Genomic DNA, 25,543 nt, shown 5'->3' with positions numbered 1-25,543 from the left:
GAGTGGTTGTAGTTGTTCCCAGACAGTAAACCTGTTATGTTGCAAGTGTTTTTATTTGAGGAATCGGAATCCGAAGACAAACATCATACAACTGGAGCACAGTAAATGACCCCTAGTTGGCCCGCTAGTAACTGTTTCATTTCAAACCCCTAGTTGGCCCGCTAGTAACTGTTTCATTTCAAAAGCCATCCATTCCATCAACACAGCACATATTGTGGTCAAATTTATACACCACCTTCATGACCTAGGCAGTTAAGCCATGAAGCACGTTTCCTGTGACACACAACATCCCACTGTCATACTACATGCTAGATGCTAAAGCATGTATGGTTACTGAGGATTGGCAACAATCACAATCACCAGCTGCCAACTCAGTGTCAGTGTCTATTCTTTTGATTTTGTCCAGTATTCACTCTTCATACTTTCTCTCACCTTACCTTCAATTCTTCTACATGGACGTCCTTCCCGTCTGAATCTCATTTAACTGCCTCTCATGCTGTTTTGCCATTAGGTGAGATGATTACCCTGTGATCACGCTTTACCATTCTCTTCTGTTTTACTTGATAGTCTCTCTCTTCTATCACATATGACTATTTTTAAAGGCTGTAATGATCTGAGCTTTCTACAGCTGTCATTTCACTTTACAGTATGGATCACACTAAAAAAACTACCACTGGGTACTGTGTGTGTGTGTGTGTGTGTGTGTGTGTGTGTGTGGTGTTGGGGAAAGGGGAGGCTTTTCATAATAAGTAAGATCAAATTTTCCTACCTAAATGTGGTATGCTTCCTCTGGATTGGATATGAAATGAAGTAATCATATGGCATTAATAACCAGGAGACCCCCATTGGGGTCACTCAGCAGCCTAGTGCAAGTATTTTTATTTGATGCCACTTCGGTAACTTGTGAGTCAATGATGATGAAATGATAATGACAAAACAACACCCACAAATCGAACCTGAGCCCCTGAGCCCTGAGTCAGTTGCGTGATCACTCAGCTACGGGGGTGAACTGGATTGTATGCAATTCAATTATTTTATACCGCATATGACAAAATGAGAAATTCGTATTTATTATTGACATTGCAAAAAAACAGCAATATCACAGGCACACACACTGGCCTTTGTTTTATGTAAAGAACAGTGTTTACAACAATGGACAAGCTATCCATGCATTAATTTTTTATCACTATATGACAACCCATTACTTCATAATAGCTCTATTGACTTCTAAATACAAACTAATATTCTTATGTGTTGCATAGTTTTGCAAACTAAAAAGTCTAAATTACAGCTATAGTCACACAAGTGCATGCAAACAGTAGATCAGAAGTTTCAAAAGAGAGAGTGAACATGTAAAATACTGTTTATTTCTAGTAATATTTGGCAATCTCGATCATTAACAATACCTCCACAAAAAAATGAATAAAAATTTCAATTCTTTATTTATTTTTTGTAGTATAATAACAAAAATAAAATCACAGTTTCTTGTTTTGTTGAACTCTGTGAACAAACAGCGCCTCTTTTCATACCCTTCTACAATTCTACAAACTGTTTTTTTTAGATCCCTTAAAATACTGATTTACATCACTTGGACAATTTTGTGCAAGTTTTTATTAGTAGTTGTTGACATCCACATTTTTATCTTTACAGATGAAGCAGAGCTGCAATAACAACTCTGTAACTGCAAACAATTATTTAAAGTGTTGGCCACAAGTTTTACGTCCAACAATATAAACTTACTATGAAGCACTAATTTAACCTTATTTATTTTATGTTTCAAAATTTTTAAGAATTAAGTTTTAGTTTTTTTGGATGGATTCTTCACACACAAACAAGAATGCATAGAATAGTTTATAATTCCCTCTTTAGCATGGGATCTCAGCAAAATAGCTTTCTGAAAGGAAAGAGTAAAATATGTACAAATGTAGCTTGCATATCAAAATAAAACAACCTTCCACATTTGGAAATATATGTAATGACAAAAACGTGTTTCACCTGACTAAGCAATTTATAATGTATGCATAGTGTAATATAGAAGGAAAATCATTCATTGTCAGAGTTCAAAACTCAATTTGCTCAAGATCTACAACAGTTTTCCCATGCCTCTTTGAGGCACTGAATTTCACAGACGACTCTTTACACACATGTACATATTGCAATTATTGGCAGTATAACAACACAGAGCTTAAAAGCTGCAGTATCATTTTCATTAAATAAAATAAATGGCGTCTCAGTAGTGCTGAAGCAGTTTCGGGAGTAGAAATTCTTGAAACTGGATCAACAAGCAAGGATTTCAACATTGTTACATTTAACTTATATACATCTCGAGTTGTTATGTTCAAAGAACTTTTAAGACATTTTTCATTTGGCATGTATTGTTATGTTTTTGAAGCTGTGTGTGCATTGAAACCAAAAGAAGATCAATAGCAACTTGAAAACTTAATCTCGAATAATGAATAATTAAGAGAGAGTGAGATGTGGGCGGGGCTGGGGGGAGAGGACACACACACACACACACACACACACACACACACACACAGAGATAGAGAGAGAGAGAGAGAGAGAATGTAAACCAACTACTGTAGTTAAATATTACCAGAGTTTGATAAACTCTACAATACTGCTCAAGATGCTTTCACATTCTCTGATAATTTATGCATACAGTCATCTCTGAATGGCACTAACAACTTAGTCCGCTTTGATTTTAAAGAGTAGATGCATACAATATTATCATTAAGAACATGTAATAAAGAGAGATTTCACTGCAAAATATGCATCATAAGAAAGACAACTGCATAAATGTCAAATCGCTGCTTATCATACAGATGTATTCCCTTCAGGATCATCTGACTACAACTGAAGACATGAAGACAAGCAGTACAAGTGAGGCAAAAAGAGTCTCTTCACGTCATCTGCTTATATGGCAAGAGAAACAAATAACTTATTATCCTTTGATCTACAAAATAATATGAGAAACAGAAGATGATTGAAATTACATGTCACCAAATATCAAACTGAAATGTAATATGTAATTAAGAGTTTTTTAATTGGTTTTGTCTCATTGGAATATTTAACGTCAACTAATATGACATTTAAAAAAAATCATATTGATACTTTTACTTGTCTAGTAAACAAGAAATGAAATTAATGATACACATATATACAGACATAAAAATGTGAATGACTCAGAACATACATAATAAGTCAATCATCATAATGAAAGTTCACTTGGTAGTAAATTTCAAATTACAGATATTTACATGCACATTTCAAAAATATATTCATATTTATAACCTGTGACGCCATACCCTGATGGAGAATTTATGAGGCACCAATGTACTCTCCAGCTGAAACTTCACATTAAATATGGCATAACAGACAACAAAGTATAGAACATATCTATTTTTCATTCATAAGCATTCGGATACCATCATATTCTTAGTAAACAACCATTCAATATTACTTAGAATAGCTTCAATAAACTCCAACCAAGCAACTTTAAGTAATATTTATATGAGGGATTTAAGAAAAAAATATTTAGGCATGTGCTACATTCATCATAAATAATGAGATCACAATTAAGATGTCATAACCAGAAACTATTGCTGCTGCAAAAAGGTCAATTCTTTGTAAGTTTCTTAATTTAAACATGATCCACTTATTAAATCCTAAATACTAAGTAACAATGACTCAATGAAAATAAGTTATGTTTGTGTGTTCAACACACTTGTAAATTTGGTTAGGCAGTGCAATACCTAATGCACAAAAAATTGCTAATGGAGGCCATATCATATGTTTTCTTCTTTAAGTAGCTTTGGATCTTTGTTTATTACATTGTGGCAACAGATCTACAATGTCATTAGTTCATTGTATGAAGTAAAGGTAAAGGCCACAGCACTGAACATTAACTTCAATAAAAAAAATATTTACATGAATGTACACACCATCATCATAAATATCACATTCTTATAGTGTAGGGCAACCAACGACTGATATCACCAGTGTCATGTTAGGGCCACAATAATATCTCTAGACTGCCTGACTGCATCTTAAGAAATAGATAACAGATTAAAGGAACAGTAACATGCTGATTTTCAGCACACGTCTACAAGAACATCTTCACCGAGACTCTTTGAACACTACGTCTCTTCTGCTGGATACGATGTAGGAATTCTGTCTAGATCCAAATCAGCATCTTCCTCTTCAAGGTGTGGAAACAGACGCGTTAAAACAAAGTAAGCAACATCATAGTTACTCCAGTAGGCAGTATGAGATGTAAGTGCTGACAAGTAGCTGCCACCCAGATTTGTCTCCCGCAAGAGGTAGTCAAGACGGTGTGGTAACTTGATGTGACCTAATGAGAAAAGAATATGCTGATATATTTTCCACTACTGCACCAGAAATATGTTTACAATTTCTAGTTAAAATTGCACAAAATTCTATACATAAAATGTGTCTAAAATTGTAATGGAAATAATGAGAGATTAAAAAAAACTGCTGGAAACACTAGGTTTAAGACCCTGGAGTCACTCTGAACAAAACTTAAAAGCTTAACAAACTGGGAATCTCTCTTCAAATCAAATTTACACCTGAATAATTCTGCTTTGTTTGATCTACTTATGTGTTTATGAGTGTTAACTTACCACATAAGTGAATACCATAATGTTTTCCTGCTGCTCAAGTCTTAATGTAAATGTTGCACACATAAGACTAGATTCATTTAGTCACTGTGTAGTTTGTTTAGGTATTAGTGATAAATATCACTTCTGTAATATAGTAACAACTGGGATTGTCTACTGATGCTACCAATTAAACATGGATGTAAATAATCCCTTAATGTTGTGTTTGTGCTGCAATACCACGTTTAATGTAACCAAGGTAGAAGGTTTAGTTGCTGTCTGACATATAAGTAAATATTTGTAAGAATAATCTTGAGACATCCCACATACCAGCTGAGCTCTCCACAGCATGAATATAAGAAATACACAGATCAAAAATATTGTGGAAAGGCAACAATGCTAGAATCAGAAATGAAAGTCATCATCCACTACACGGACTTCCAGATGTTTCTTATTTCCAGCCTTGCCCTTACATTATTCATTCATAGAAAAATGATTATGTATGTACTCAGGATGCATCTCTTTCTGTTGACAGAAGACCTACTCCAGACGTGTTGAACTGTAGGGAGTATTTACCATAGGGGATCATTACTGCACGACATACAAGATTTGTTCTCATACTCCTGCTACAGCAAATCAAACTAAAATAAAAGTACTTTTGAAAATATTTGGAGTAACCTTCAGCCTAGCTTCTGACTAAATTAAAATTCTGTCTCCAGGTGAATCTTTCACTCTCACCTTTTATCTATTTATCGAGACATGTAAGGCCTGGTAATCCTGTTTGTTCTAAACTGAAGACATGTCTGCTTTAACTGAAGTTTTAGAGACAATCTTTTTCTGTAATTTTAAAACTGATTAAAATTCCCTTGTAAGTACTTATGAAATGTGTTTAAACATGTGTACCATATTCTTAAAGGGAGGATTACTGGCAAATAGCTAGAAGAGAAGATCCTATAAACATATGCTCATAAACAAATATGAGGGTTAGAACTTTAACAGTGGCAACTATTTATTTACAACATATACAAAACAGACAAATTTTCCAAAGCTTTACTGACCTTCAAAGCAGTCACCAGCATTGTGTATAACCCACTGTCAGCAATATGGAAGTCGTAGGACACCCTTAGCAGCGCCAGTTCTGTTGACCTTTTGAGTGAAGCGGTCTAGTGTCAATCAAACCTCTGTAACAGTTCTGAAGTGAATGCCATCAAGTACTGCCTTTATGTCACAAATCAAGCTGAAATCACAAGGGCTTAAGTCCAGGGAGTGTAGTGGGTGGTTCAGCATTTCCCAGCCCCATGAACTGAACAAATTAGTCACAACTTGTGCTGTGTGCAGCCAAGCATTGTTTTGTAAACAGCAGAAAGTGTTGATGCTTATTTTCCTCAGGTGTTCATTTTTAGAACACAGCCTGTGCCCAGCTTAGAGAAAGAAGTGGTGACAATTTCTGCAGGATCCACCCATCATTTTTCAGGTCAATGCATGGACACCCATTGTACAAGCTGTGACTGATTTGTTTGATTGATGTGGCTGGGAAGTGCTGTATCACGTACAACACCCCCTAACACTTGTAACTTCAGTACGATTCCCAAGATGAAGGAAGCACTTCATGGTATTCACTTCATAACTTTACCAAGATTTGTCAGACAACAGACTGCTGCACTTGAACTATCAACACAACTGGTATGCTGAGGGTATCCTATGACTTTGACATCACTGGCAATGGGTTATACACAATGCTGGTGTCTACTCTGAAGATCAGGAAACTTTGAAAATTTATCTATTTTGTATAGGTTATAAACAATTTCCAACCCTTGCACTTTTTGAGATACAGGTCACTTCACCTGTGTCACGAACAGTCAGCACTCACTGGTGTGGCTATATTTCTATTTATGTTTATTGATCAGTACTTACTGGTTGTGTTTGTTGCTGTACTGAATCCTCAAATTGTGATGGATGCTGTCAGGTATAACACTTACAACTGCCTTCTAGATCAGACATTCTAACTAGTAAATCTGATTTTGTGCTGGCATCATAACAAAATTAATCATTGTATGCAAGGGTACCCATATTGAAGTTTGTAAGGGGGAGGGGGTGATGGTACACCCGTTGGTATGGAGTCGTTTTAATATTTTGGTAGACAAATGGCAACTTGTAAGAAGCCACAAACAGCTACAGTTCTGACCCTGTTAAAAATCTGCATAATACTGACTTTTAAATCATTTTCTTGAAAGAAAAGCATATGACAACACTATACTTTTTTCACTCTTCTTGAGAGCCACAGCCTCCCCCTTGCCTCCCCACGTATGGTCACTTTTGATTCCATGAAGTGTATATAACATAAAAAATGAAATGGAGTTGCTATTATATGCAGAAAATTGTAGTTATAGTATTCTTCTTCTATGACATGCCAACAGTGTTAATCGAAAAGCACATGTTACAGTGCCAAATTATATTCTCAGTGCTGCAATGTTCCGCAGGCTGTTCCAGCAACTTGCTGCTATGGGATATTTCTTAATAAAAACAAGGACTCATTGCCATTTATATCCCACATATGGAGGAGTGAGTTATGCAACAAGTAGGTGATCCTGAAAGAAGTGTGCAAAGATTTGAAACAGCTGAAGGCAGAAACCATGCTCTTCCATGATCAACTCTCCACAAGCATTTACCACATCCAAATCATTAAGAGTGCAAACAAACTCTCACACCTTAACACCACCATGCCAGATTACAGTTCTACCAATGGGTTCTATGATAGAATACTGAAGATATGTTCACTGAATGGGACAACTTACCAAACCACGAATGGGCAGACACAAATTCTCAAGCGATCCTGGAAGGAAGGCACAAGGTTCATTTTGTCATCAATAAGTAGGCAGGAATTGTCGGTGACAGACTCATAGGGCAATACAGTTTACCAGACCAACTAACAGGTGTTGTGTATCTGCATTACGAATCACCTATTTTATTGGAGAATGTTACTCTTTTATAATTACAGTGACATGGTTTATGAATGACACGACATCTCTCCATTTTTTACACCTTGCATAACAGTACCTAACATGAATGCTTAATGACCAAGACATTGGTCAAGAAGATCCACAAGCATTGACTCCAATGTATCTGATCCAAGTGTCTTTTAATTCTGGATATGGGGGTATTTAAAGCCACTGGCGTATTTCACACAAGTCAATAATGTGCACATGTTAGAGGAGTGTGTTTTCACATCTGACAAAATCCAAGGGCAGCTGTGTGCTTTCACATAAGTTAATGATTCTCTGAGGGTGAAGGCTGAAGGATCTGTAACAATGAGTGGTAATATACAGCACCTCCTGTAGTGACAACAGACAAATGGATACCATACATAGCCTGAAAAAAGAAGTGTGACACCAAGAAGGGGAGGAGGAAATGAAATGAAGTTTCACTCACATGTTGAGAAGATATGTAACGTTATTTCAGTGATTCGAATAAAATTTACAAAGAACCTGGAAATGTGAGCTTACTTATCAGTATGACACGACATCTCTCCCATTTTTTACACCTTGCATAACAGTACCTAACATGAATGCTTAATGACCCCCCACCTGGATACATGCACTGAAGGGTGTCAAAAATCTTGTATGTTCTACTGAGGCAAGATGGTCCACAACTGTTGTAACTAGTCCATGATATATTGGCATGGCATTGGGACAAAGTTGATGTTCGAGCTAGTTTGATACATGCTCTATTGGTGACAGATCTGGGGATCTTGAGGCCAATGGTGTCAACAGGACACAGAGACACATGCCATGTGTGGACAAGCATTAACCTGTTGGAAAATGGCACCACGATACCATCATATGAGAGGTACAACGTGAGGACACAGGTTGTCCACGATGCAACATTGTGTCATCAGAATCCTCTCTACCACTAGCAGTCATGACCTTAAGTCATACCCAGTGGCTCCCCACACAATCACATCAGGGTAAAACAGCTGTGCCCTTCCAAAACCTTGGAACAATGGGACTTCTCCCCAGGTGAGTGACATACTTGCTGATGACGGTCATCTGGAGTAGTGCAAAACGTGGTTCATCACCGAACACAACACAATGCCATTCACTAGTAGACCCTTCTTCCCAGTCACGCTACCACTCCACACTGTTTATGTTGTGATGTTAATGACAGCTTAGGCTTGTGATGTTGATTTCTTGGTCCATCTCTGTGTCTTTCACAGTGATCTCTCAACATCTGACACTGTCCAAGCCTATCTTATATCCTATCAGGTCCGGTAACAACACTAAATACTAACAACACTAATGCACTCTGATGGACATTTTTAATGCCATAGATAACTGCATCTCTATTGCATACCCACCAATGGTATGTATGTGTAGGAAGTTACCTCGATATCTGACAATGTCTTCTGGGTGCTTAACTTTTTTTTTGTCAGATGGTGTATGAACGAAAGGATCTTACCTGAATAAGTGCTTCTGGACAAGTGTTTACGGGACATTCTTTGTCGTAGTGACCAGTACTATGCTACAGCAAGTGTAAGGGACATCCTATATATACTTCTTATGTAAAATATTAGATGTCTCATTTCTTATTACAGATTACTTGCACTAGCACTGTTTGGAATGCCTCACATACACAAGGTAACACAATGCCCCGTCATGTAATCTACTAAATTTAGGCATGTCAGCTATTTTAATTTTGTAAGCTACTTACTGACATAACAAGTAGAAAAAAGATTGTTTCAGAAGGATTAGCGATTATCACCTTTCGTGGCATCAGGAATTGGAGATCCTGGTCCATCACGAGGTTGCCAGCTGCTTCTCATGAGACCCCACAAGCTCCACCCTCCTATGACTGAATTGTCTGTACTAGCACTCACTGTGTCACTTGAAGCACCTGATGTTGGCTGTACGGAACCAGCAGTCGTGGGAGCTAATGGTACAGTTGTTATGGCACCATCTGGTACTAGTGGCTCAGGGAGCAAGTCGTCATATGAAGGCATTGTTGCAGCTGAACTGTATGCATGTATCTGCAGTGGAGCCACTTTACTGTACTCGCGGACTAACAGTGGCTCCATTCTGCAAAATTTTAAAATATACATTTGTATTAGTTAATACTATCACGATACTCAGAAATCTTAAAGCAATTACTACAATTATTTCAAAACTAAATCAAAGCAAACTACAGAAAGCAGTGAACAGAGATCATCTGTCTTCAGCTTTCATGGTAATACCCTTTAACTTTTTAAGTGGAGAAAAATGATTTCAAGGTGTCCTCTCTAGTCCTTTCACTTCCCTTCCAACAATATACTTTCTTCATTGAAAATATAGTGACAAATAATAATGAATACATTTAATGGCACACAGTTACAGCTTATTAGACCAGGGACAACATCTAAGTTCCAGTAAAGACGATCTCAATAGTATGTTAATATACATTAAATTGGAAATACCAACTAGACTTTGTTTGAAGCAGATCATAATGTTTCTATAGTGTTTGAAGGCGATTAAACTTTTCATTCCTCATCTGAGAATGATTAGTGCAGTACAATTATGTGGGTAGCCAGTACATTAAAAGCTAAATACTGATTTTGATGTAAGTTAATAGCTAAGAATTTGCCATATTGTTAATATATTAATGCAGGAGAGGACAGGAAAGAAAACATTCAAAAAACAGAGAGAGGTTGTCTGTGGCAGGAGAAAACAGAGAGAAAGGTAAATACAAGGTTTGGACAGAAGAGGAAAGCTATGGAAAATGACAGGAGAGGAATAGTCATAGTATGGGTAAAGGAGTTATAAGATAACTACAATAAATTGCAACCAATGTAATTATGAGAACAGAGGATATACTGAAAGAAAAATTAAGGCTTAACAACCTGTTGGCTACAAGGCCATTAGAGGCAGAGCACAAGCTTGGATTCTTGTTGTCAGAGTAGCACTTGCACACAATGTCCTCAATTCTTGATACATACATTCCAAACTCTGTTTTCTCCTACAATTTTTGCTATCTATGGACACAGCTCTAATAAAGTGGAAATTATTTCTTGCTGTCTTTACACATGCTGTACTACCCAATCCCTTTTTTTGGATAGTGTTTTCCATACACTCCTTTATCACTGATTCCCCAGAGATTCTCCTCATTTCATATAAGTCCATTAAATTTTCATTACCCTTCTGTACCACCACATCTCAAATTCTTCAGCCATCTTAGTTTACAGTTTCCCCCCGATTCGTGATGCATTTCCATGCACTGCTGTAATGCGGACACAAATTCTCAGAAATTTCTTTCTCATGTTAAGTATTACATTTAATCAAGCAATGGGAAGTCCAGCTTGGAACACCAGCAATATTATGAAAGGGATAGATTGATACCTAACATAAATACGATGCATTGAGTTACAGACAGGCTGACAAAAAGACTGCTACATATAAGCTTTCAGCCAAAGCCTTCTTCAGAAATGAAAACTGCACATTCATTCACACCAACAAGCTCACCTTACATACATGGCCACTATCTGCACACACTTCGGCCAGAATGCAACTGAAACACATTGAATGGGAGCAATTGGGAGCAAAAGTCTGGAATGCAGCAGAGAGGGAGGGATAGTATGGTACATATGGGGGAAGAGGAATCAGTACTCCCTGGCGGAGCATCCAAGGACTGAGGTGGCAGAATAAGGCTACCAGGCATAACATCAGGAAGCTGTGAAGGAGGGAGAGGGGGAGGAAGGAGTAGAAAGGAGGGGAGCAGAAGACTGGTGAGTGCACTGGCAGGGAGCAGTACACAATCAGGGAGAGGGGAGGCAAATTGTGAGGAAGTGACAGGGCAGAGGAAGGCAGTTGGGTGAAGTGTGTGGAGCAGTAGGTTACTATAGGTTAAGGCCAGTATTATTTCAAGAGTGCCGGCCGGAGTGGCCGTGCAGTTCTAGGCACTACAGTCTGGAGCCGGGCGACTGCTACGGTCGCAGGTTCGAATCCTGTCTCGAGCATGGATGTGTGTGATGTCCTTCGGTTAGTTAGGTTTAATTAGTTCTAAGTTCTAGGCGACTGATGACCTCAGAAGTTAACTCGCATAGTGCTCAGAGCCATTTAAACCATTTCAAGAGTGGAGTGTGTATTGTAAGGATAGTTATCATCTGGGCGGTTCAGAAAAGCTGATGGTGGCAAGGAGGATCCTGATGGCCTGGGTTGTGAAGTAGCCATTGAAATCAAACATGTTATGTTCAACTGTGTTGTGTACAAGGTAGTCCACTTTGTTCTTGGCCACAGTCTGGTAGTGGCCATTCATCCTGATGGATAGCTAGTTAGTAGTCATATCAATATAAAAAGCTGAGCAATGGTTGGAGCAGAGATGGAAATGATACAGGTGACATGCTTTCACAGGTGGCTCTGCCTCTGATGGGACAGACAAACAGTTTTCCTGTGACATATCCCCACATACCCCTAAATCCTCCCACCAACCTCAAGTACTAGCTACAAAGGATCACCCCTTTCGTCATACTGTACCACCCCCGACTGGAACAACTGAATCACACCCTTCATCAGGGCTTTGTTTGTCTGTCATCATGCCCTGAAATTAGGGACATCCTACCCAAGATCCTTCCCACCCATGCTGAAGTAGTGTTCTGTCGCATACCAAACGTCCACAACAACATAATCCATCCCTATGCCACTCCCATTTCCAGCACCTTGCCACAGAGATCGTATTCCTGTGGAAGTCCTAGCTGCAAGACCTGTCCAATGAACCTACCAAAACTTCCTGTTCCAGTCCTGACACCTGTGAAAGGAGCTATGTCATATACTAGCTCTGCTGCAATCATTGCACAGCTTTTTATATTGGTATGACTAATAACCAGCTATCCATAAGGATGAATGGCCACTGCCAGAACAAATTGGACCATCCTGTACACAACACACAGTTGAACATAAAATTTTTTTTTCCTTGGAAAAGACTTTGGCTGAAAGCTTATATGTAACAATCTTCAAATGACTGGAGAAACATTCAAAATAGAGCCATTTCTATTTTGAATGTTTCTCCAGTCAGTAGGTGTTTGGAGAGAAAACAACATTGTTACAGGTAGTCTGTGAAAACCAGTTCATAGATGTTGGTCACTGACGAATTGTGTACACAATTGGAATCAAATCCCTCAGTGTCAGTTAAAAATGATGTATTGAAGCACCAAAACTGGTAGCCATATCATAAATAACATTGTACGGATGACTGCAGGTATTCAATTTTATTACATCTCTTACTGCAGTAAGGAATTCTACCACCCAATTACTGAGCATGCTGCATACCATAACACAAATGACTTCAAAAGCTGCTGTAGTATTCACATCAATTAAATGGCCCCCAAGCACCATGATTCCTAGACTATATAGTCGGAAATGGTCCCTCAGCATATTCTTTGTTCTTGCAAACCACCTGGTCTAAATCTCTGCTTGTCACCTTTCCCATCATTTTCCATATCATTTCACCATTTCTCGTCTATCCAAACACTGTACTAGCATTTCTCCCCACATTCTCCCACCTCCTCTCTGTAACACAAAAATAGTTACCATACCCACCAGTGCATTTGGGTGCCTGTGAGTTTGTGTGTGTGTACCTACATCAGAAAAAAACCAGTAGCTTTGAAGCTAGTAATTTCTTTTTTACTGTAATGCATCAGTCAGTTGCAGGTGAATTGTTGTTTTTCTCATTTATGTTATTGCTTCTGTCCTGGAATTTCTACTGCCTATTTATGGCCAATCAGCCTTTACATCAAGAGATGTACCTTCAGGTGAATGGTGTATGACAGTGAAGAACAATGCTCCACATTTGCTGGTAGTATAAAGTAAAGGAATGTTCTTCCAAACTCCTTTACTAAATTTTTAATGGTTTCGTATGGTTTTGTTTAATTCATGTTTTCCAAAAATTAAGACACACTCTTTTTGTAAGTATTTCATGAGTTCACCTTGCTCGAGAGCAAGGGCCAAGTGTCCAGAATCTGGATCACTTCTGTATTCATTCTGTACAGGTAATGACATCCAGTGATCAAAATATTATGACTATTTTAATACTTGGTTCTGTTGAAAATGTGATAAAGTACCACAATACTACAACATAGTAAACTTCTTTGATTTTCTGTACTACTCAAACATAGTTATCAGTGTAAGCAAGTGTATATTGATTGTATTTCATCTCTATTTCATCACTATTTCTTTACAAACAAACACACACACACACACACACCACTGAGAGCCATACATCTGAGTGGCTATAACCCATGTAATCAATTAGATGCTTGCAATTGCAGATCACCAATAAATAATTGTTTATGTAGTTGTATGTGTCAAGAATTTCTAGATGGATAATTTATAATGAAATTAACACATCAACCCATGACTTTTAGGTGCATAAGAAATGTATGTAAAATGTGTGTATTCTCTCTTAAATGATGAATTTTGTAGAGCTTGGTAGATATTTGGCTAACAATTCAGGCCACTGTTACTTGCAAATTACTTTCCTGCACCTCATACCTACTCTGTATGACTTGCCTCCCCTTTTAGCATTGCTGAAAGCAAACACACAGTGTTGTGTGGCATGCTTGGCAATTAAGTGGTCCAGCTGCCTATTGGCCACAGTTTGGGAGTGGCCATTCATATGGACATACAGCTTATTAGTGGTCATTCACATGTAGTATGTCGCACTGTGTGTTGGTACACCACTTGGCTGATTTCACAAGTGGCTCTGTCTTTGATGGGGAATGATATGCCTGTAACAGAACTGGAATAATAGGTGGTAGGGAAGATGTATGAGGCAGGTCTTGCATCTAGGGCTATTAGAGGGATATGAGCCATGGCAGTAAGGGTGGAATAGGAATGGGCAAGGTCGTTGCTTAAGTTGAGTGGGTGGGTGTCAGAATACCATTGTGGGAGGGGTAGGGAGAATAGTGGGAAGGATATTTTTCATTTCAGGGCACGGAAAAGGTAGTCAAAACTCTGGCAAAGAAAGTGATTCAGTTGCTCCAGTCCTGGGTGGTAGAGAATCACAAGGGGGCCTGTCCTTTGTGGCTGGTCAGTGATTATGTGGGGGATAGTAGATGACTGGGGAGATTGGTTTCTGAATAAGCTGAGAAGGATAATTTTGGTCTGTGGAAATCTCAGCGAGACTGGCTGGCTCTCAGCACTATGGGACTTAACATCTATGGTCATCAGTCCTCTAGAACTTAGAACTACTTAAACCTAACTAACCTAAGGACATCACACACATCCATGCTCGAGGTAGGATTCAAACCTGCGACCGCAGCGGTCACGCGGTTCCAGACTGAAGCTCAGCGAGACTCTCGACATATTTGGGGATAGACTGTTCATCATGGGGCCATCCGTGAAGTGATGGTTGCCATTGAAAAAGGTGGCTTGTTGGCTGAGAAAGACCGTGCGAAGTGAATGGGAAAAAAGATACTAAAGTTCTGGTAGAATGTGGATGGTGTGTCCTCACCACTGGTTCAGATCATGAAGATGTCATCAATGAATCTAAATCAGATGTGGGGTTTGGGATACTGGGCGGCCCATGAATAGACTGGCATAGGAAGGTGCCATGTCTGTACTGCAGGCATTTTTTTACCGCCCCTTGCACCACTACTTTGTTGGCACCCCCCCCCCCCCCCTCCCCTCCTATGTTTGATGAATGAAAAATTCAGTGAAAAAACTGTATCCATACATTTATGCAAAATGCCAGCAGCGTTTTTACTACAGAAATTATGAACTTCCAGCTCTTCAAGCGTGCATGCATAAATACATCCACAATGTTTTCATTTTATGGTCTTGAACAGAAAAGCAAACCAGTGTTTCACATGCTACAGCTCCCTAACAGTAATATTTTACCGTGATATGAGTCACAGCACCAAATGATGAAGTGCACTGGCATGACTACAAGACGTAACAGCCTTGAGCTCAATATGCTAAATTCCATATTACCAGTTATTGTAAAGCAGCTACAAGGGGCATAAAGAGTTATTTTTACTCTCAGAATAGTGAGTGATACCAAAATGAACTAAAACAATGCTATTAGAACAACTGACAATCAGCAAAGATTATGCTAACATATGTGCTGAACTGACCTGTAAGCAACAGGATCAGATGGGTGGAAAATATTGTAGAGACGTCGGCAAAGAGAAGGGGGAAGAACATGGTCTTCCGGTTCACGAAATCTCAGCGCAAGAAACACAGAAAGTGGTGACCCCAAGCAGAACAAGTTATCAATCTGTGAAAATATTGCAAGCAATTTTAAATGTTAGACTATTGTTTAAAATACTACAGTCTAATCGTGTATTACAAAGAATTTTATAAAGGGAGAGGCATCTTTTTCCAGTAAATCAGACACAATAACAACATAACCTACACAGTAAAATACTGTAAATTCTAAGATAAAAGATAAAATTATTTATTTATACAAAATATTTGTTCAAAGATGACCTCTATTTCTTTTTTTTACATTTAAATTTCTTAAAACTTTTCATAAATATATTCAACAGGATTTAAAAGCGGGATTCCTTCATTATGAACATACTCCTTGAATGCTGTGCAAATAAGACGTTTAACTTACTCAAACAACAGCACAACAATGGCATAAAAAGTCATGTTACAGATTAAAATCTATATAAAAAAAGATGTTTGTTAACAGAAATAAGAAAACAGTATAGTTTCAGAAGCAAAAACCAAAAATAATCCTTTTTTACTTTCTTTTCTTACACTTGTGACATTCAAAAACAGTTCTCAACTGCAAGGTTATTCTCCAAAGTTACCATAACTGAAATTTTTTATACAAATAATTATGAACATATCAAAATACCATTACAGGTCTCCTCACAATCTCTTTATGCCTCTAATGAGTGGCACCAAACAAAGTGGTTGAATTTGTCTATGATGAATGTATGTCCACTGTTGTTTTCCTATGAATTTACATTGTTGCAACAGTCCACCTCTAAGAGCAGACATATGTGTTGCGTTTTGTTTTAAACTTGGGAAAACTGTTGAGGAAATAGAGAAGATATAGCAACAGCTTAATTGCAATAGGGTTCACAACCATGATAAACTTCTTGAAAGAATGAAGTTTCCTTTAATTACTGTTACTCATTTCAATTTTATTTATTTCTACATACAACATTTCAGCTGTGTAGAAAATAGGCCTCACATGGACTGTACCTGTCCACATAGGTTTAGTTCTGGTTAGTTTGTTACAAGGTGTGACTGCACACAGCTCAGTATTCTTTGATAATAATAAATGACACTGCTGTGTGCTAATATTTCTACTTTATCAAATATCATGGCTACAGCTTTCAAGTCTGACCAACCATGAGTTGACCATGAAAATGACTATAATCCAAAACATGTAGTTAATGGGTTAAATATTTTATTTGAGAACGGCTACACAAACAAAATGTCCTAATACAAATACAAAACGGAAATGAATAATAAACAATGCAAAAAACTTATTTCTTTAATGAAGAACATGTTTTTGCTATAAGCATATCAGTTTAGAAATGGAACTTATTATTGTTTTAAGTATTCCAAAAATGACCAACAGTATAGTGATGATTATAACTATGCAGGACCACATGAAAAATCCACAGAAATGAAGCATCTGTGGTGTAAGGTCATCACAATCAATGGAAATTATGTTGTAAAACAGGGCTTTGTAGCCAAAGGAATGGGGGAATAATATGGTTTATTGGAACCATGAATAAAACCAACCTGCTTTAAGAAAAAAAAAGTGTTTCATTGCTTACTGAATGCCCTTTGTATTTTGAAAGTGCTAGTGCTAAATACAATATAGGAAAGGCGAAAGAATAAGTCTCAGTAATTTTTATATGAAATCTGGTATTTTTATCACTAATTCAAAATCAGCTCATATTCCCAAACGAATGACAATGCAAGAGCCAACTGACTCTTAATCCATAAAATACATACAGCTAAAGATAGCAAATGTCAGGTGGATACAACACCCTGTAACTTACAGACGGTGACTGAAACAGCTTTTCTCTAACATTTAAATGAGGGCAGCTCTGTTTGCAGTGTTTGTAATTAATTCAGTACAGTGTCTGCATGTTGTTAAGATGACATGAAGATTGTCTTGTTGTTTACAGCTTGAATTTCTGAGAAACTTGTTAGGTTGTCAGAGATAGAAATTAGCATTCGGTTCTGGTAATGATTGACTGTAGGTCTCTTCAGTATTTATTATACTACACTAAAATAGAAAGAGGCAATTGTGGATAAAATGCTAAAAGTTAAAATTTTCCAAATAAAATGTGTTAGCTAAAACAAGCATTTCCTGATAATAAATATATTAGCCAATTCATCAACCTTCTTTAAGACGAATATAAACATCACTATAGGGAAAATTAAAATGCTACAGCAAATGAATGTAGCTCATTTTTATCACTAGACTAAACAAGAGTGAGCCAACCACAATGTACACTAAAAGCATGGGCTGGAGTCCAGACAGTACATAAAATTTTAAAATACTTACCATATTTATCTCATCATCAGCTAAAGTAAGTAACAGTTTTTACTTAAATTCATTTACTGCCCTCTCATCAGAGTATAAAACTTATCTCTTTGTCAGCACTGCCTCTCATCAGAGTATAAAACTTATCTCTTTGCCAGCCAATCTTCATTCTACTCCCAGTTGATTGACAGCCACAGGGAAGTAGTACACTGTGATCTTTGTGATCCCTATACAGCTTCTTGGCTGTAAAAGTAGCTTTGTTGTTTAACCTTATTTCCTTGTACACCAGTAATATGTTGAATACCACTGTTTTGCCCTACTATTGTGCCAGAAGTAGGAAATCTTGTGTTTTGGACTGTTTGGTGACTGTTCTGCAAAGGGACAAGCAAGTTAAAGCAGATGTGGTAATGCTTCTCTCTGTCACATCTCATCTGTTCCTAAGCCTCCCGAATTGTGTACAAATTGGCATAGTTGAACAAATGTTGTGAATCTCCTAGCCTGACACACACAATTCAGCAGATTGCCTTCCAATTTTGTAGTTCATTTTATCAAGTAACTTCTCAGTTGGCCTCAAAAGGCTCAGTGGGTCCATTTTTCAACTTCATGCCAAGATCTCTGTGTTAGTAGCCAACAATCCAAACCACTACAACACAGAGATGGCCTAATGGTATTGTTCACTAAGATTACATCTAGCCTCTTGTTGCTAAAAAGCCATTCACTGAAAGCTACTGAACAGCCAATAGCATTCATCTCTTTACTGACAATATGTATGTACTGTATAAAATCTTCTCTGTTTTCAAACCACGTCAATTACAATAAACTTATCGAGCTTTCGCTGCCATCGTCATCAAGAGTAAACCTAATGACTGCTGGGGCTGGCACTATTTCCTGCTTATATACCTCCACTTACAGCCACTGGCACCAACCAAAGATAGCTAAAATGGTGCTTGCGCAGAAGCTCAAAGCAGCTACGGCCCATCACTGGACCAAGTGACGTCAGTTGGCACGAGGGGCTGACATCACATTTGAAACTGCCATTCCCACTTCCATGTAAGCGTTAAGCATCTGCTGTTGCTTCCTTTCAACATCCAAGGCATGCCTCCAAGCTCTACTCAGTGTGTAGCCCCAGTCTCTGTTTAAACTATTGCTGTACATTCTAATCTCAGCTGCCTCTTTTATAACAAAGTCCCAGTATGTTGACGCATGAGAAAGGCTCTTGTGTTCTCAAACTGTATTTTGTGCCCATTTTTGAGGCAATGCTCAGCTATGGCCGACTTATCGAGCTCCCATTGTTTAATATGTCTATTGTGCTCAGTACAATGTTTTGTAACTGCGCAAACTGTCTGACCTACATAGATGCACTTGCAAAGGGATACCATACACGTTGGGCACACCAACACTTATGTCATCTTTAACAGGGTGCAAAATATCTCGTACCTTGGGGGGTGGGCCAAAACACAGGTATCAATCCATGTCTCTGCAATAAACATGCTCATTTGCTGCTCATTCACTCTCAGTATGGCAGGAAAGCCACTGGAGTGCTGATTCCCAAGATGTCCTCCTCCAGTAACACCTGAAAGAATTAACAACATCTTTTTTTCTGTAGTCATTCTTCCTGAATAGGTGCCTCAAGTGCTACAACTGAGACTGTATGTGGTGGTCATCAGAAATAACTTTGGTTCGTGTATTAATGTGTTCAGGACTGCTTTGTTGTGTGTAGAGTGGTGAAAACAACTGGCGTTCATGTATCGATCAGAGCATGTCGGTGTCCTGTACACTGAATGACCAAGCCGGCCTTCCAGTTTCCACTCAACTAAAATATCTAATAACATTGCCACCCTTCTCCATCTCGAAGGTAAATATAATGGTGGAATGGACACTGTTCATGTGATCCACAAACCGTTGCAGTGTATTTACACCATGAAGCCATATCAGGAAGGAGTCACCGATGTACTTAAGGGTGCAAGATGGACGCAACACTGAAGAGTTCAGAGCCTGCTCCTCAAAGTGCACCATGAAGAAATTTGTGACTGTAGGAGACAGTGGTGAGCCCATTGCTGTACCATCTGTCATTTCATAACATTTGTTATGGTACAAGAGCTCATTGCCATTAAAACATGGCAACAGCTTGATAATTCCAGGTGGAGGCTGTTGGGCAAAAAGTTCCAGCGTGTCATGAACTGGCACCCTCGTAAAAAGTGACGCTGCATCCAGATTAACCATTACATCGTATCGACCTATTTTCATTTCCTTGAGTGTTTCAACAAATGTCTGCAATTTTTCAACATGGTGTTCACAATGACCCAGTTTTGGCAGTAATAATCCTGCAAGATGTTTTGACAGTCTGTAGGTGGGTGAGCTGATTGCACTAACAATGGGCCTAAGAGGATCATGTTCCTTACTTATCTTCGACAGTCCATAAAGCCTGGGAGGTCTGGTAGTGTGAGACATTAATTTCTTCAGCACTTAATCTAGTAACCCTGATTCCTTTAATAACTCCCCTGTCTTCCTGACTATGGCCTGTGTCAGATTGCAACTAAGCTTCTGGTATGCCTCATCTTCTAATAAATTTGGCACCTTCAGGTGGTAGTCTTCAGTGTGCAGAACCACGGTGGCATTTCCTCTGGCAGCTGGCAATACAACCAAGTCCTCATTCTTATGCAATAAGAATAATGCACGTCATTCCTGCTGACTAACATTTTGGTGCTTTAGCTTTCGACAGTATATGGCTTGCAGTTAGTCATGTCCTCAACTGCCTTAAGTGAGAGATGCCAAATGCACTGCTCTATTCCACTAATAGTCTCCAAAATTGGCAGATGTCACAGTACCAGTGAAAAATTAAGACCTTTACTCAGCACTGCCACACGGCCATCCTCCAGTTCTTGTTTGGAGAGATTAACAACTGTTCTGTGGGCCTTATCATTCACCATATCAGTTCCTCCGCGAATTAAGTGGTCAAACTTGTTACATTGTTTAGATGTTGTCTGGTACAAAAAAGCACATTGTTGTGCTGCCCCACTCCCAATCGAATGGCAACAAAGTTGATGACAAAAGTTGATGATAATCAAACAGGTTTCTGACCTTAAGATCAAGCTGGTATCATGTCTGCTGTATCTGTTGTCTCACTATAGCGTGAATTGTATTCTTCAAATTCTGTACGCTGCAGCAGTTTGGATGTGGTGCTTAATTATAGCAAGGTGGTGATTATCTCCTTGTCTCAGCAGCATTGCAACAATACTAAAGAACTCAGCATACTGGGACTCTGTTATAAAAGAGGTGGATGAGATTAGAATGAACAGCAACTATTTCAACAAAGACCAGGGCTACACACTGAGTAAGGTGAGGGGGGGGGGGGGGGGGGGAGGTGCTTTGGATGTCAAAAGGAAGGGATGACGGATGCTTAACACTTGTAAGGAGGTGGGAGCAGCATTCCAACATGGCACTGGCCCCTCCTCCCACTTGACGTCACTCGGTCCCATAGCGGGCAGGAGCTGCTTTGAGCTTCTGTGCAGGCATCATTTTGGCCCCCTTTGAATGGTGCCAGTGGCCACAATCGAAGGAATGTAAGTGGGAAATAGTGCCAGCTCTGGTAGTTAGTAGGTTTACTCCTGCCAATGATGGCAGGCTATCCATCGAAAGCTCAAGAATTTTATTGTCATTAACGCGACTTGAAAACTGAGAAGATTTTATCCAGTCATGTCTCTGCAAAAGACTCCGAGGACAAAAATCATTCCTCTATGGTGAGGGCATAACACGCACTGAGAGACTGCTGGAAAAAATGTACAAAAGAAATCACATCTGCTGAGTTCTTTAGTATTTTTGCAGTGCTGCTGGACAAGGAGGTCATTCCTCGCTTTGCTGTAGTTAAGTACCACATTCAAACAGCTGCAGTGGACAGAATTTTGAAGAGGGTAAGACACGCCATAGTGAGACAAGATATGGCAGACAAGATATGGGCTTGATCTTAATGCCAGAAACTTGTTTGCTTGTCTTCAATTTTTGTTGTCTACTTTGTTGTCATTCAATTGGGACAAAGTAGCAGCAGCCAAGGAAGCACAACAGTGTGCTAGTTTGTTAGCAATGTAACAAGTTTGACCACTTAACTCATGGAGGAACAGATGTGGAGAATGATAAGGCCCACAGAACAGCTGTTAATCTTTCCAAACAAGAACTGGAGGATGACTCTGTAGCAGCACTAAGTAAAGGCCTTAATTTTAACCAGTCCCATGACGTTTGCCAATTTTGAAGATTGTTAGTGAAATAGAGCAGTGTGATCGGCACCTCTTGCACGAGCAGCTGAGGACATCAGACCAACCCCAGCCATATACTGCCGAAAGCCAAGCCACTGAAATCAAATATTAGCCAGGAGGAATGACATGACTTACATTTATTGCACGAGAACAAGAACTTGGGTGTCTTGCCAGCCGACAAAGGAAATACCACCGTGGTTCTGAACACTTAAGACCACCACCTGAAGGTGCCAAATTTATTATAAGTTTAGTTGCGATCCAACACCGATCGTGGTCAGGAAGACAGGGAAGTTATTAAAGGAATCTGGGGTGTCAGTTCAAGACACGCTGTAACTTTTTGCCCAACAGTCTCCACCTGGAATTGTCAAGCCGTTTTGTCATGTTCTAATGACAATGACTTCTTGTACCACGACAAATGTTATGAAAAGACGGATGGCACAGCAATGGGCTCACCACTGTCTCCTGCAGTCATAAATTTCTTCAAGAAGCACTTAACAAGCAGGCTCTGAATCTGCGGCATTGCACAAGTCTCGCTTCCTTAGGTACATCGATGACATCTTCCTGATATAGCCTCACGGTGAAAATACACTACAGCAGTTTGTGGATCACACGAACGGTGTCCACACAAACATTAAATTTACCTTCTAGATGGAGAAGGACAGCAAGCTACTGTTGTTAGATGTTTTTGTTGAGCAGAAGCCAGGAGGACAGCTTGGTCATTCAGTGTACAAGAAACAGACTCACTCTGATCGATATTTGAAAGAGAGTAGTTTTCACCAACTTTTATGCAAGAAAGTGGTCCTGAACATGTTAGCACACAGAGCCAAAGTTATTTCTGATGACGACCACCTACAGTTCGAATTGCAGCACTTAAGGCACGTATTCAGGGAGAATGTCTACAGCAAAAGAGATATTGCAAACTCCTTCAGATGTCAATGAAGAAGGACACCTTATGAATCAGCAGAAGAGACCAAGCCGGCAACTTTCCTGCTGTATTGTGGGGCAATGAGTAGAAAGTTAGGATCTGTACTGCAGAGATGGGGAGTGAGACCAGTATTCCAGCCTGCCCCCATGATACGAAACATGTTGTGCCCTGTTAAAGACTACATAGCTCTTTGTGTGTTGAATGTGTATGGTGTCCCTTGTGAGTATGGCAGCACCTGCATAGAACAGACAGTTTGCACAGCTGTGGAATGCGGTACCAAGCACAAAAGACATATTAAGCAAAAGGAGCCTGGCAAGTCAGCCATAGCTGAACATTGCCTCAAAGACAGACACAAATAAACAGTTTGAGAACACAATAGTCTTGGCTCAAGCATCAACATACTGGGACTCTGTTATAAAAGAGGCGGCTGAGATTAGACTGAACAGTAACAATTTCAATGGAGACCAGTGCTACCCATTGTGGGGGCAGCGTTTGGACGTTGAAAGGAAGCAATGGCAGATGCTTAACACTTCTAGGGAGGCAGTAGTGGCAGTTTCAAGTGTGGCAGCAGCCCCTCGCACCACTTGATGACATTTGGTCCTGTGGTTGGTCAAAGTTGGTACGAGCTTCTGCGAACGCATCATTTTGGCCCTTTCTGATTGGTGCCAGCGGCTATAATTGGAGGTATATAATCAAGAAATAGTGCCAGCCCTGGCAGTCAGTAGTTTTACTCTTGATGAGGATGGCGGTGCTTGCTGTTGAAGGCTTGTATTGTAGTTGATGCGGCTTGAAAACAGAGAAGATTTTATCCAGTCATGCTGCCACAAAAGTATATATGTGCTGTCTACATCTTCTACCAGAACACAGATGTGGCCTAATGGCATTGTTCACTGTGAGTGTATCTAACCTGTTGATCCTATAAAGACATTCAGTGAAAGCCACATTATAGCCAGTGGCTTTCTCTTGTTTTACTTGACAATATATATATGCTGTCTACGAAATTATAAAATAAAGATCTAAAATTAATGATTGTAATGCTTCATTTTGCAAAATTTGTATAACACAATACAAATGCTTCCTAAGATGCCAAGGTAATACTTAGCATAAAAAATTAAATTTGCTATATCCTTTTGCATAATGCAGCTCTTCGCACAGATCATTTTGCCCAACTCATCCATGTACGTGCAAGCAAAGGTATAATATGCATGTGCCTGGGGTTACAAAATTTATTTTGCAAACTGATCACATCGTAGGCCTTGCCTACGGATGTAAAGTGGTTGCTTGTCAGTCTATGTGTAGAGGCTGGAAATGGTGTTGCTACTGACCCATTAGCAATCAAACTTCCAAGTAGGACAGCACCCAATACCTTCAGGTATGATGGTTTGACCTGGCAGATCCACAAACTGTACATTTGGAATCAAGCTGCACACAACTGGAACTGATTGGTTGGTGGTTAAAGGGCTAAACAGTGAGACTTCAGTCCCCCGGTCAAGAAATAGCTAACTAGAGTTAGTGACCTAACCCAGAAATTTAACTGAATTATGAAAGTTTGTAGAAGTGGTATAAGTGAGGTCCGAAAGCAATTACGCCACAGCTGAGAAATAATTTAAAGAGAATCATACAGGTCAGGCCATTACAAGCGTCAGAGCAGACTAGGAGTCTCCAAGGGCTCATCTGTTGTGAGAGAAACCCCACCATCATCAGACACTCACTGCTCACCACTCACCCTGCCACCCCCACCCCCCTCCCCATAACACGTTACAAATGAAGACATTAAAGATAAAAAAATTTCTTCTAGTTGGGAGATTCGTAATACTAAGAGTGAGAAGGCTAAAAATGATGTTAAAGAAGAGAACTGCACCCACTACGCATCAGAGTGCTACCTCTGCACAAAAAAATTACACTGCAGTAGGAAAAAGGGACTGATCACATATAAAAGTAATTACAATAGAATAAAAGAGAAATAACCAAGGCAGCTGGGAAAGATGGTAGGATCCAGAGCTCCCCAAACCTAGCAAGCAACAGGAGCACCCCCTGCTCCTAAGTAGTTTAAAACATTATAACTGGGAATAAAATACACTTCCATGGAGAAAACAAAGAACCAGTTCAATAGTCTGCGAATCATCTGCCAATATCACAGTCAAAGAATCTGGAAGATTATGTTAATAATGGAAGAAAAGAAGAACAGGATGTCAGTGTCTGTCAGGGTCCACAACAAGAAAATGGGGTGACTTTTACATAAAACAAAATTGTGGGTTGATCTAGTA

The 25,543-nt window shown here is 39.2% G+C and overlaps 1 protein-coding gene across 1 annotated transcript in view; it reads right to left on the bottom strand.

The window, feature by feature from the left end:
- Positions 1 to 1,051: 1,051 nt before the first annotated feature.
- Positions 1,052 to 25,543, bottom strand: part of LOC126284261 (phospholipase DDHD1-like) — a 180,080-nt gene continuing 155,588 nt past the window's right edge. Inside the window, exons 9-11 of the mRNA XM_049983068.1 lie at positions 15,715 to 15,857; positions 9,378 to 9,691; positions 1,052 to 4,354 (exon numbers count right to left, since the gene is read on the bottom strand). Coding sequence (XP_049839025.1) covers positions 4,140 to 4,354; positions 9,378 to 9,691; positions 15,715 to 15,857 — 672 coding nt within the window. The 3' untranslated portion in view covers positions 1,052 to 4,139. The remainder of the gene's footprint in view (positions 4,355 to 9,377; positions 9,692 to 15,714; positions 15,858 to 25,543) is intronic.

This window comes from Schistocerca gregaria, chromosome 8, assembly GCF_023897955.1.
Source record: "Schistocerca gregaria isolate iqSchGreg1 chromosome 8, iqSchGreg1.2, whole genome shotgun sequence".
Classification (NCBI taxonomy): domain Eukaryota; kingdom Metazoa; phylum Arthropoda; class Insecta; order Orthoptera; family Acrididae; genus Schistocerca; species Schistocerca gregaria.
Note: the sequence above shows the minus strand (reverse complement) of the source record. Positions and strands in the feature narration are given on the sequence as shown.